General features: G+C 40.9%; 1 protein-coding gene across 2 annotated transcripts in view; it reads left to right on the top strand.

Moving 5' to 3' along the window:
• Positions 1 to 12,828, top strand: part of MED25 (mediator complex subunit 25) — a 113,915-nt gene that overhangs the window by 39,799 nt on the left and 61,288 nt on the right. The window contains exons 1-5 of one of the 2 annotated variants that reach the window (XM_089671591.1): positions 940 to 1,085; positions 1,593 to 1,713; positions 1,884 to 2,043; positions 5,687 to 5,817; positions 5,926 to 6,025. In XM_089671591.1, coding sequence (XP_089527717.1) covers positions 991 to 1,085; positions 1,593 to 1,713; positions 1,884 to 2,043; positions 5,687 to 5,817; positions 5,926 to 6,025 — 607 coding nt within the window. In that variant the 5' untranslated portion in view covers positions 940 to 990. Of the gene's footprint in view, positions 1 to 939; positions 1,086 to 1,592; positions 1,714 to 1,883; positions 2,044 to 5,686; positions 5,818 to 5,925; positions 6,026 to 12,828 lie in introns of those variants that run through there. The other variant, XM_089671590.1, reaches the window with a different exon arrangement.

The following is a 12,828-nucleotide window of genomic DNA, read 5'->3' as shown; positions in this document are numbered from 1 at the left end:
GAAACAAAGAAAAACTTTTTTTTTTTTTGTTTATAGCGCAAAAAATAAAAAAATTCAGTGGCGATTAAATACCACCAAAAGAAAGTTCTATTTGTGTGAAAAGAAAATGATAAAAATTTCATATGGGTACAGTGTTGCATGACTGCGCAATTGTCATTCAAAGTGCGACAGTGCTGAAAACCGAAATTTGGCCTTGGTCAGGAAGGGGGTCTAAGTGCCCAGTAGGCAAGTGGTTAAAGAAGACTTCCATGAAAACATTTATTCCTCCCATACAGTGGATGAGCCTGCACTGCATGGTTTAACTGCTTGTTTTGTTTAGAGATGCATCGAAAGGCTATGCTTGCCCAATCCTTCGATCCTATGGAAAACTGTGCTCCCCCACATCTGCGGTGGACTGTTCTTGCCATCTTCATGTCCAGAACCAATCTATGGGCATAACGACGCCAGAAACAGTCCATTGACAAGACCACTAGCATGCGGGGTGGGGGGACAGGAGTGACAGGTACCAGTCTTGTGCTCGGTGGATTAGATAAGTATATCTCTGCTCTGCGATCCCCTAAACAAAAACAAGCAGTTAACTCATGCAGTGCAGGCACAGACCCACTGCATGGCAAAATAAAAATTTTCCTGGAGTTTGTTAAAATTCTTACTCCTGCACTTGCAGTATACAATGTTCAGTGCTGCTGGCTCATATACTCTTAGTACTGCTGCCCTGCTCCTGCAGGAAAGACAGTTAACATTGGATAGTACAGTCATATGCCAGCTGGAGCTTGGAGAAGGGAGGTGAAATGAAAGAGGGAGGAGCAGGGGAGTACCTTGCTGTGCTAGGCTATTCTAGGATCAGGGGAGTACCTTGCCACACTTGGCTATGCTAGGAGCAGTGGAGTACTTTGCATGCATCAACAGAAACATAGCCTAGCATGGTAATGTAGAAAGACCCAGTTCTAGCCCTGGCATGCAAGGGTGACACCATAGGAAGCTGCAAGTGAAATGACCCACCCTGAAACAGCCTGGGGCATTGATCATGGCACCAGCCTAAATCAGAACACAGGCAAGGATTCAAAGATAAAGAAGCTGCATACTCAGTAAGTGATTACATTAGCTGCTGAAAGTGCTTAAAACAGGTGGTTTTATATCACTTTAACCTAAAAGTATATCAAACTAGAAACAAAAATGTAATATATTGCAGCTTACTAGTCCTAAGATGTTGTGGATGTATTTGGTTTTTTTTTTTTTGGCAATACAGAAAATATCTGTTATTGCCCAAAGTCGTCTATTTATGCTGCTTTTGGTAAATTACTAATTCCCCTCTCTCATCAGGAAAACCTGGGTGACAACCATGTGTTCTTCAATCGATATAGTGGAGTATGTGAGTGTAGCCATCTAAAGATAGGAAATGTGTTATTTGCACAATTACAGGGTAAACATTAAAGAAAAAGGTCTTAAAAAGAAAACCACTGCAACAGCATCTCAGCATGGTAATCAGCAATATATTACATTTTTGCTTTCTGGATTATTCCTAAAACTAAACTGGGCATTTAGAAAAGTTAATTCATACCTGTAATTTTTTTTTCTACATTTGTGTTTTGCAGTGGGCAAACACACAAAGTGTGTATATTAATCTGCAACTCTCCACCATATCTCCTTCCTGCTGTAGAGAGCACAACCTATTCTGGTTACACTACGGAAAACCTTGTTCAGAAGATTGGGGAGGTAAACATGTTATTGGTTTGGCTTGATTGAGAAGCATCCTGTTGGCTGTCATTTGTTTTTTGTTTTATGGTTGAACTGGATGGACTATTGTCTTTTTTTTCTGCCAGACTAACTAACTATCTTGTTTCCAGAACCTCTGTAGTATTCATGACTATCCTTGTTTTTGGCAGAGAGGAATCCACTTCTCTATAATTTCTCCTCGAAAGCTTCCAGCTTTGAGGACTCTTTTTGAAAAAGCTATGCCAGTGGGTACTATAATGGAGCCCCAGCCAAAGGATTATAGCCAGGATCCTCGTCACATGATACTAGTCCGAGGAATGGTCCTTCCAGGTTAGTATAATAGCTGGCTCTTTGTGTCACAGCTAGGATGTGTTAGGTGTTCATACTGTAGCTGGTGTTTGAAATCAGGTGTCTACATTATTAAGCATTTGAGCTTAATTTGACATCTATCTACACTTCCTGTAAGTAGATATCCTCCCTGGTGTTCTGAGTAAAATAAATCCAACACCAGAAAAATAATGGGAACAACCCTCCCCTTCGTTGTTGAGCGACAAGCTGTGCAGAGAGGAGAGAGCCTTCCAGTTCAGCTGTGTGTGTCTGTGTATCCAGACCTGGAGAGCAGAATGTATTGCAGGTTAGTGGATTTGATGTGACTTCTTTGTGATTTGTGGAGCCCTTGAGCAAGAGAGAGACGGAAGGTGAGCGAGAGACAGAAAGTGAGAGGAGAAAGAGAAAACACAAAGGGCGGGCTGTACAGTGACTGCTGTGATTACCTCTGATTGGCTATAATAGGGATCAGGTGACTGGGATTTGGGAGTCCCGAGTCCTAATTGGTAGTATGAGACTCGGGCTCATATTACTAATGTCATGTATATGAGGTCTTTCAGAAAAGGACCCGCTCCTGTGAGGTTACATATATGAGTACCCCCCCCCCCCATCCTGGCACCCTAAGGGGCTGTTTAAGCATCTGTATGATGGCACCAGTTTTAAATTGGTTCCATTTGGAGAACACAGTATTTATCTCCGCCCATTGGACTCGTCCCTGTAACTAGTTTTCTATCCTAGTACATATGTTACAGTCCATGCCAGACATCCATTTGTAAATTAATAGTTTATGGGGAACTGTATCAAATGCATACATGTTAAGTGCTTTGTGCATTATACAAAACAAGTCTTGTTCACCTTTTATATAATAATTCATATCAGGTGTAAAACAAGTATTAGAACTTCAGTGCTAAAGGAATATCCTCCAGGTGGTCCCATGACTTAATAGAGGCAGCATGCTCACTAGACTTAAAGGAGCATAAGGCATTGAGAGGAGCCCTTTCTCCCCTTCTTGACAGATATCAGTCTGTTGCAGCACTCTTATTTCACAACCCGCTCTACAAGCCAAACCACCCTGGCATATGTTTGCTCCCACACATGGACGCTCCCCATTAAACTTAGGTTTACATGTGTGCCGTGACCACACCTGTTCCCGCAGCCGCAACCACCCACTCAGGAAAAATGCAGAAGATGTGTGCGGGTATCATTAATCCTAATGGCATGCTGCATGCATTAGAAATCGCTCCAGCACTGGGAACCATGCTGCACAGCCAAATCAATGTGAACTTTGAGTAAATGTGGGACAAAAAGGAATCCTCATAGTGCAATATTTAACGTTTTATTGATCCATACATCATACAAATAACAGCCGGCTGAACAAAGTAAAAACTGAAAGCAGAAACTCACACTTCTCCAGGAAGCAGAGCGTGACTACATCAGCATGTTCAGCTTCACCCAATATTAGATTTATGCACCAATGTACTTTTAGATTAGTTCGCATTTAAGGTGAATTAAGAGGTGCTGCAGGTCTTGTGTTGGGGGCCAATGCTGTTCACTTTGTTTATTAATGATAGGTTCCAATTAAGAGCTCAATTTCAGTGTTTGCTGATAATGCCAATTTATTTAGGTGAATACATTTGACATGTATCATTATTACAGGAAGACCTTAAAAAATAGGGGGCTGTGCAGCTATATGGCAGATGAGGTTCAATATTGAGAAATGTAAATGTGTTTTTTGACCCTTTGGTGCCAAAAATACACAGGAGGGGCTTGCCTGGGAAAATTAGTGATGGAAAAGGATCTGGGGCTGCTTGCAGATCAGACTTAGCAATAGCATTCAATGCCAAGCTGCAGCTAACAAAGCTAGCACGCTATTCTCATGCATTGAAAGGGACATATATTGAAGAGAATTCAATAATTCTACTCCATTTCAAAACACTGGTTCAACCTCATCTTGAATATGTAGTTCAGTTTTGGTCAGTAATCCCCCAGGAAAGACATTGTTGAATTATATTTCAGTGAAGGTCTTGAAAATATGGAGGACTTCAGCTATGAGGATCCATTGCTTAATGGGCAGCACAGTGGATAAATGGTTAGCACTTCCTGCCTGGCAGTACTAGGGTCACTGGCTCGAATCCCAACCACGGCACCACCTGCATGGAGTTTGCATGTTCTCCCCGTGCTTGCGTTGGGTTTCCTCCCACACGCCAAAGACTTGATGGTAGGTTAATTGGATCCTGTCTAAATTGGCCCTAGTATGTGTATGTATGAATATAAGCTAGGGACCTTAGATTGTACGCCCCTTGAGGGTTAGGGACTGATGTGAATGTACAATATATATGTAAAACATTGCGTAAAGTGACGGCGCTATATAAGTACCTGTAATAAATAAATAATTACCTAAATTACATGTATACACTCTGAAGAAGATGACGTTTGAGAGGGGATATGATTACGATGTACAAATATATCTGAAGAGAACACATGGACAGGATTTGTTAGAAGAAAGGAGGTTTAACCTTGAATTGCAAAAAGGGTTCTTTACTGTTAGACCAGTAAAATGTGGCACTCTTTTCCCCAGCATGTGGCATTTGCTGAAAGTCTCGACACTAATTTTCGATAATTTGCAGAATATACAGGGCTATGGGACTTGTTAGAGAATAAAAATCGCACACATACACACAAATTGATTGAACTGAATGGACTTGTCTTTTTTCAACCTTCTGAACTATGTAGCTGTATACTTTTGAAGAAAGCGTATATCAACTAAACCTGTTCATGGTTACATAATGTGGTTGAAAAATAACCCGTCTTGTTCAAACAAAAAAAGAAAACCTTTGTATACACAATCCTATGCCCACAGATGATTCAGTGGACAGCAACAAAAAAAACCTTTGCTTCTGCAGGGGAAAATTCTACCTGATTCCCCAGGCGACAATCAGATATTCCCTGGATCAGCAACCTTTGGTGGTGTTATCTATAAATATTTAATACCCAGCTATATTTTATGCATTTAGGAATGCATCCAGCTGTGAAATCTACTGAGCTGGCCAGAACTTTCTTATTGATTCTTACACCACTGCTGCCCATATTTCAAAACAAAATGAGAGATACAGGTGTTTACTGTATCATATTTCTTAAAAGTAAGGCCTAGTTTACCCTTGCAGTTGGCGGGTGGTAAAAACAGGTGGCTAAGTCACGTTTTTACTGCTCCTCTAAACTGAAAAGGCAGTTGTACGGGGATATACACATGCTGCATTTGCAACACAGTGGTGAGGGCTTTTACGGGTTAAAACAGGTGGTCAGGAAACAGCATAATGCCTCCTTAAATGCCATGGATTACTTTTCAGAGGGTTAATGTAAATGTAAACGTGTTCTACAGATTGAGCTGTATGCAATATGATCTTTTAGGGACCTAAGCTAGGAGGTGTTTTCTTGTTTTAAGATGGAGGGTGTATGCATAGTTGATAGGCTAACTGGTCTGGGCATTTATTTTTTAATACTTGTATAAATGTGAGCAAAATTATGTTAAACATGTTATATATGTTATATGTAATATTTCATCTTTAGCTGTTAAAACTTTGTAACTAACTCTGAGTTACTTATTTTGATAGTATATAAAATTACATTTTTATATTTTCTTTTACAGTGGGTGGAGCAGCCAGTGCCCCAGGGGTTCCCCCCAAGCAAACTGTCCCTCAGCCACAGCATCCTGTTGTACAGTCACAGATGCCATCTGCCCCTACCCATCAGATCTCTCAAGTTCCAGCTCCATACATGGTATGTTTTGCAAAACCCAGACCTGTGTGGGTATGCTTCAGTTAGTATGATGTTTGTCAGTATATTGATATAAACTTCTGTTAAACTAATTTTGTGATTATGTGGCAGCACCCTGCTCAGACAAGCACCCTGACACCTGCACAAATTGCCGCTCAGTCTGCTGTTGAAGCTGCCAAGATCCAGCAACAGAAGAACACAATGCAAAGGTGTAAGTATTTATATTTTAGTGTGGAACTTGATCTGTGTTCAGAAACAAAAACCCTAGTACTCCAATGGAGCATTTCAAGCTACCTATCTAGAACTTGCCATTGACATCTAAGAGCCTTTGCACACTGCTGCGGTGCAGCATAGCTTACCCACCTATGTGGAGCGCATTAGTGGTGATTTCCCGTATTGTTATATTGTGTCCCACGTGCATCTTTGGTGCACTTTCAGAAAGCACACCAAAACTGCGGGTCACAAAATAACTCTATAGGAAAGTGCAGCTAACGCACTCTGCACGCATGGGTAAGCTTTGCCGCAAATGCGGTGCAGGAAAATCACACAACATCAGTGTAGTGTATCTAATGAGCCATCCTGACCTGCAGCAGATTTATGTAGGTTGTAAAGTTACTTTATGAGAGAGCCATTGACCTAAACAGCATAGACAGCTGACATCTGCCATATAGAAGGCATTGATTGGGACATTATAGCTGACTGGAAGAAAAAGAGGAACCGTTGTTTTTTTTTAACAATGCCAGCTAGTTTTCTCCCAGCCCTCTCTTGGGGACGCAGCAGACCTCTGGATTATATGTTCTGCTGTTTCAAGGTTTTACAGTGGGCAAATGAAAAAGTCACAATTCTTCCTGGTGGCTCTAACCACTCATATACTAGGTTAGCCTAGTTTAGATGAAATAATATAATATCTTAATCGCAGTACAGGACACAGGCAACATATTCATAGAACATGGATTATAGGTACACGCCTTCACGTGATTAGACACTGGCAAGCTTTAGAGGTCACGCCCCCTGGGGCACCTCCCCTGTTACCCCACCCCATTTCTTTGTTTTGTGCTAGAGTGTGAAGGTGATGGACCTTGTCTCAAATGCAAAGAAATCAGATTCAGAAGTTTTATTATTTTTCATTTCAGTTTTCTTAGAATTTTTCAGTCAGCACTTTTGTCTTTTTAATGCCTACATTGGAGTAGCTTATCTGGACCAGTGCACCCTAGGGTAAATCCTTGGGAGCCATACCTGTGAGGATGGTCTGTAAAGTTGCTTCAGGCACTGGATCCTGTATGGGGTGCACACCTTGGCACTTGGTGAAGTGCGTAGAATTAGTTGCAGTGTTCTGTACAGGTTCGGAACTGTGGTCCATTGCTATGGAATCCGGCTCTGAAGCCACAATGAAGGACGAAGCATGGACTTTATATACAGTCTGGCATACAGGGTCACCCTGTATCTGACTGTTACTGTAAAAATGCGTCTACATTTGGAGTGTATTCACTTCACAGTGCAAAGTTTCCAAATTTGGCACTAAAATTTAAACCACTCAGAGCTCAGTCTTAGGTGGATAACAATGTGTTAGATCACACCACTGGTTGCGCATTTTATTGCCACTTCCACCTGGAGCCCTTATAAAGTACTCAGATGCTTCCTCCTGACCTTTCACCAAAGTGATTCGTTAGAGGATGGTCTACACCTGGGTTACCACGTTCTCCTTCCAGACGCCCTTGCCCTATTTCTTTCACTCTGCTCCATAAATACCCCTCAGGGGAATACCCTCACTTGTAGCTATGGGAGAGTCAGGTGAAAGGAAGCCAGTTCAGGCGAACATTTACTCTTCCAAAGGCCCACACTTTACTTAACCTCAGAGCGACAATGCGTCTATTGCACAGGAGTAAGACCTGGTTCTAAAGCTGGCTACACATTATAAGAAAATTGGGTGAACAGTCATCCAGTTTTCCTTAATGTTTCATAGCAAGTCAAGCTTGAGGATGGCATGAATTGTATGAAAATTCTTGAATGACAAACTATTTTTTTTTTTTCTTGCATTTCACATAGAAAAGTTTTTTGTATTGTAGATTATGGTTTAATGCTTCTCCTCGTGCACAGTGTTTCGTATCTGTTTTTTTCTTGTACGGAAACAGTCCACATTAAACAAAAATCATTAGTTCTGTTAATGTTTGAGGAAAATTTTGTAGTTTGTCGCTTCGGAAATTTTCATTTTAAAAGTCTGAATCGCATGTTGAAAGTTGTGTACACGCTATATAAAAATTGAATGATCGTTTCTCGTACAGAATTTTGCTTCCGATTTTCTCATAGTATGTACCCCACTTAGGGCATGACACATGCACCTGACAAAAGTAGAATTCCCTGCATCTGTATCACAATTTCTCAAATTATGGTCTTAATAGAGCCATCTATATCCAGTGCGTAGAAAAACCCTGCCTCTTCCCCTACTTCAGTTTCTCAACCTGAGTCAGATTCTGATATGCTGGTCCTTGAGAATGCAGAAACAGAAGGGAATGAAGAGGATATTGAGACAGTATTGAAGGAAGTTTTGAACAATTTTTCTTCTCCAGACTGTTATGTTGAAGAGGGAGCTCCATACAACTTGCTTGCTAGCAATGAAAAGCTCATTGCCTTTTACTGCAACAGTCTTGGCATTGTGCAACTTGACTCGCCTCTGTCTCAGCATGCCCCGTTTTGTACAAAGAGACCCGCAAAATCTTGGAAAAAATTCCCTGTTCATGGACAGATAAAGTGTGTTGTAGGGTGTAACATTTGTTTTTTCATTTGAGCGTTTGGGTCCCATCTGTGGTGCCAAATGAAATAAATAGGAGGTGGTTTAGGCTTCCCTCCCCACTTAAATAATAAATATGTACTATCTTGTCTGTTCCTATAATTAGCTAGTTCATTAGAGCTCTGATAATATTAATGGTGATAATATAATGACAATATTACATATAAAATAAACACAATGCTCAAAAAAGAAAAGGTCATTTTTATTTACAAAGAAAGTAAAATAGTAACATGGATATCTAAAAGAATAGTACAGAGCATATAGAAATAAAAGAGCAGAGATTATGCATTACGTAAGTCCATCTTCAGTGTTCTGTATCCTACCTGTGCTCAAGGAAAAAGAGGCTATTTGTCGCTGGCCATCACATTTTTAAACCACTCACAGACACAACCCACACAAACACCCTCTGCCTGTCGCTGCGTAGTCCTCTGTTCAATGATCTACAATCTGTAAGCAATAAGGGGCTGTCCTTCCTAATCACCAAGAGGTATGGTATTGCCCTAGTACAACCTACAGGAGGTATGCTGCTGTCCTCCACTAGATGGCATTGGTATCCTGCGAGCAAATGCCTTGACCCAGGTCAATATTTCAGTCCACATCTTCCTTTAACCACTTGCCCTCCAGAGGATTTACCTCCCTTCCTGACCAGGCCATTTTTTTTGATAAGGCGCTATGTTACTTTGACTGACAATTGCACGCTCATGCAACGTTTTACATAAATTAAATTTTTATATCCTTTTTTTCCCCACAAATAGAGCTTTCTTTCAGTGGTATTTGATCACCTCTGCAGTTTATTTTTTGTGCTATAAACTAAAAAAAATATTTTTGACTTTTTGCTATAAAAAATATCCAGTAAAAAAATAAAAAAAAAATCAGATTTCTTCATGAATGTAGGCCAAAATGTATTCTGCTACATGTCTTTGCTAGAAATAAATCCCAATACATGTAAATTAATTGGTTGACGTAAAGGTTATAGTGTCTACAACTGGCGTTTTTTATATATATATATATATATATATATATATATATATATATATATATATATATATATAGGAATTTTTTTTTTATATTAGTTTTGTTGGCTATCAGCCACTTACATGACTGCTGCGGGCATTCTGACATTGGGTGGGAACTGATTAACTGCCACCCCAATGACACTAATACAGTGATCAGTGCTAATAAAAAGCACAGACACTGTACTAGTGACACTGGTCAGGAAGGGGCTAACATCTGGGGTGATCAAAAGGTTAACTGTGTGCTGTTTAACATTACACCCTGTTCCAAATTATTATGCAAATTATATTTTTCTCATTTACCTAAATAATTGATGTAAATAACAGCATAATTCTCATGTTATCAACTATTAAGAGTACAATTCAAATTTTATTGAACAAACCTCCTAATGATAACAGTATTTTTTTAAACATAAAAAACTTACAATGCACTGTTCCAAATTATTACGCACAGTAAGTTTCAAAACACTTTATAGGTTGTAAAGAACAGAAAATTGTCATTTGTTGTGTTTGCAGCATATTTACTGAAATCAAAAGCTATTTCAATCAAACTTTTAACAACATTTTAACTTTTTAAACATTTTAACAGGTCACGTTACATTGTAACATAGGACCCCTTATTTGATAGCAGCTTCACAAGTCTTGCATCCATTGAACTTGTGAGTTTTTGGACAGTTTCTGCTTGAATTTGTTTGCAAGATGTCAGAATAGCCTCCCGGAGCTGCTGTTTGGATGTAAACTGCCTCCCACCCTCATAGATCTTTTGCTTGAGGATGCGCCAAAGGTTCTCAATAGGATTGAGGTCAGGGGAGGATGGAGGCCACACCATGACTTTCTCTCCTTTTATCCCCATAGCAGCCATTGATGCAGAGGTATTCTTTGCAGCATGAGATGGTGCATTGTCATGCATGAAGATGATTTTATTACGGAAAGCAAAGTTCTTCCTTCTGTACCAGGGAAGAAAGTGGTCAGTCATAAACTCCAAATACTTTGCAGAGGTCATCTTTACACCTTCAGGGACCCTAAAGGGGCCGACCAGCTCTGTTCCCATGATTCCGGCCCAAAACATGACTCCACCACTGCCTTGCTGGCATCGCAGCCTTGTTGGAACAGGGTGGCCGTCCACTACTCCATCTGGAGCATCCAGGGTTGCACGGCACTCATCAGTGAACAGGACTGTTTGAAAATTAGTCTTCATGTATTTTTCTACCCAATGCAGCCGTTTCTGCTTGTGAGCATTGGTTATTGGTGGCCGAATGGAAGGTTTATGCACAGTTGCAAGACTCTGGAGGACTCTACACCTTGATGTCCGCTGGACTCCAGAGGCACCAGCAGCTTCAAATATCTGTTTGCTGCTATATAATGGTATTTTAGCAGCTGCTCTCTCGATCCAATGCATGGATCTGGCAGAAATCTTCCTCAATGTGCCTTTATCTGCACGAACCTGTCTGTGCTCTGAATCGGCCACAAATCTCTTAATAGTGCGATGATCACGCTTACGTTTTCGTGAAATATCTGTTTTCATACCTCGTCCAAGGCATTGAACTATTTCACTCTTTTCGGCAGCAGAGAGATCCTTTTTCTTCCCCATATTGCTTGAAAATGGTGCTCTGCTTAATAATGTGGAACACCCTCCTTTAGTAGTCTTTCCTTAAATTGGGCTCACCTGCCAATCTAATTATCACAAGTGTCCGAGATTGTTTTCAATGATCAAAAGAGCCCTGAGACACAATGCAATCCATCAGTTAAACTGAAAAACAAAATAATTCATCTTTGTTACACTTAAATAGAATTTGCATAATAATTTGGAACAGGGTATATGTGATGTGTGTTTTTATTAGGGAGACATGCTGTGCAGAGAAATACAAAGCAGAATGTCCTTGCTGGCAGGAGAGAGACCTGTGTTGTTAATACTCCCCTGTCAGCTTTACAGAGCGATCGCCGGGTGCTGGCAGAGAATCTCCGGTACTCGGTGATTGACATCCCTAGCCACCAGTGGCAGCGTGGGTAGGATACCCCCCAACCTTATCCAGATGGCTTTGGTCTAACCAGATCTCAACAGTCCAAAAATGTCTGATTTTATATATACACTATATTGCCAAAAGTATTGGCACGCCTGCCTTTACTCTCGCATGACCTTTAATGGCATCCCAGTCTTGGTCCGTAGGGTTCAATATTGAGTTGACCCACCCTTTGCAGCTCTAACAGCTTCAACTCTCTTCTGGGAAGGCTTTCCACAAGGTTTAGGAGTGTGTCTATGGGATGGTTTGACCATTCTTTCAGAAGTGCATTTGTGAGGTCAGGCACTGATGTCGAGCGAGAAGGCCTGGCTCGCAGTCTCTGCTCTTAATTCATCCCAAAGGTGTTCTATCGGGTTTAAATCAGGAATCTGTGCAGGTCAGTTAAGAGGCCATCCCCAAACTGTTCCCACAAAGTTGGGAGCATGAAATTTTCCAAAATGTCTTGGTATGCTGACAACTTAAGAGTTCCCTTCATTGGATCTAAGGGGCCAAGCCCAACCTCTGAGAACTGCCCCACACCATAATCCCCCTCCGCCAAACTTTACATTTGGCATAATGCAGTCAGGCTAGTACCATTCTCCTGGCAACTGCGAAATCCAGACATGTCCATCAGATCACCAGAGAAGTGTGATTAATCACTCCAGTAAACACGTTTCCACTGCTCTAGGATCCAGTGGTGGCGTGCTTTACGCCACTGCATCCTATGCTTTGCATTGCACTTGGTGATGTGAGGCTTGATTGCAGCTGCCCAGCCAGGGAAACCAATTCCAATAAGCTCTCTACACACTGTTGTGCTAATCTGAAGGCCACATGAAATTTGGAGGTCCTTAGCTATTGACTCTGCAGACAGTTGGTGACTTCTGCGCACTGTGCACTTCAGCATTCACTGACCCCGCTCTGTCATTTTTACATTTTTCTGCAAAAAGCACTAAAAAATGCATTTGTACAGTATCTCACAGAAGTGGGTACACCCCTCACATTTTTGTAAATATTTTATTATATCTTTTCATGTGAGAACACTGAAGAAATAACATGTTGCTACAATGTAAAGTAGTAAGTGTACAGCTTGTATAACAGTGTAAATTTGCTGTCCCCTCAAAATAACTCAACACACAGCCATTAATGTCTAAACTGCTGGCAACAAAAGTGAGTAAACCCCTAATAGAACATGTCCAAATGGGGCCCAAAGTGT

The sequence above is a fragment of the Staurois parvus genome, unplaced genomic scaffold (assembly GCF_062004578.1).
Source record: "Staurois parvus isolate SC_StPar_1 unplaced genomic scaffold, SC_StPar_1.0 ptg000108l, whole genome shotgun sequence".
Lineage (NCBI taxonomy): Eukaryota > Metazoa > Chordata > Amphibia > Anura > Ranidae > Staurois > Staurois parvus.
This window is presented reverse-complemented; position numbering and strand designations above follow the sequence as displayed.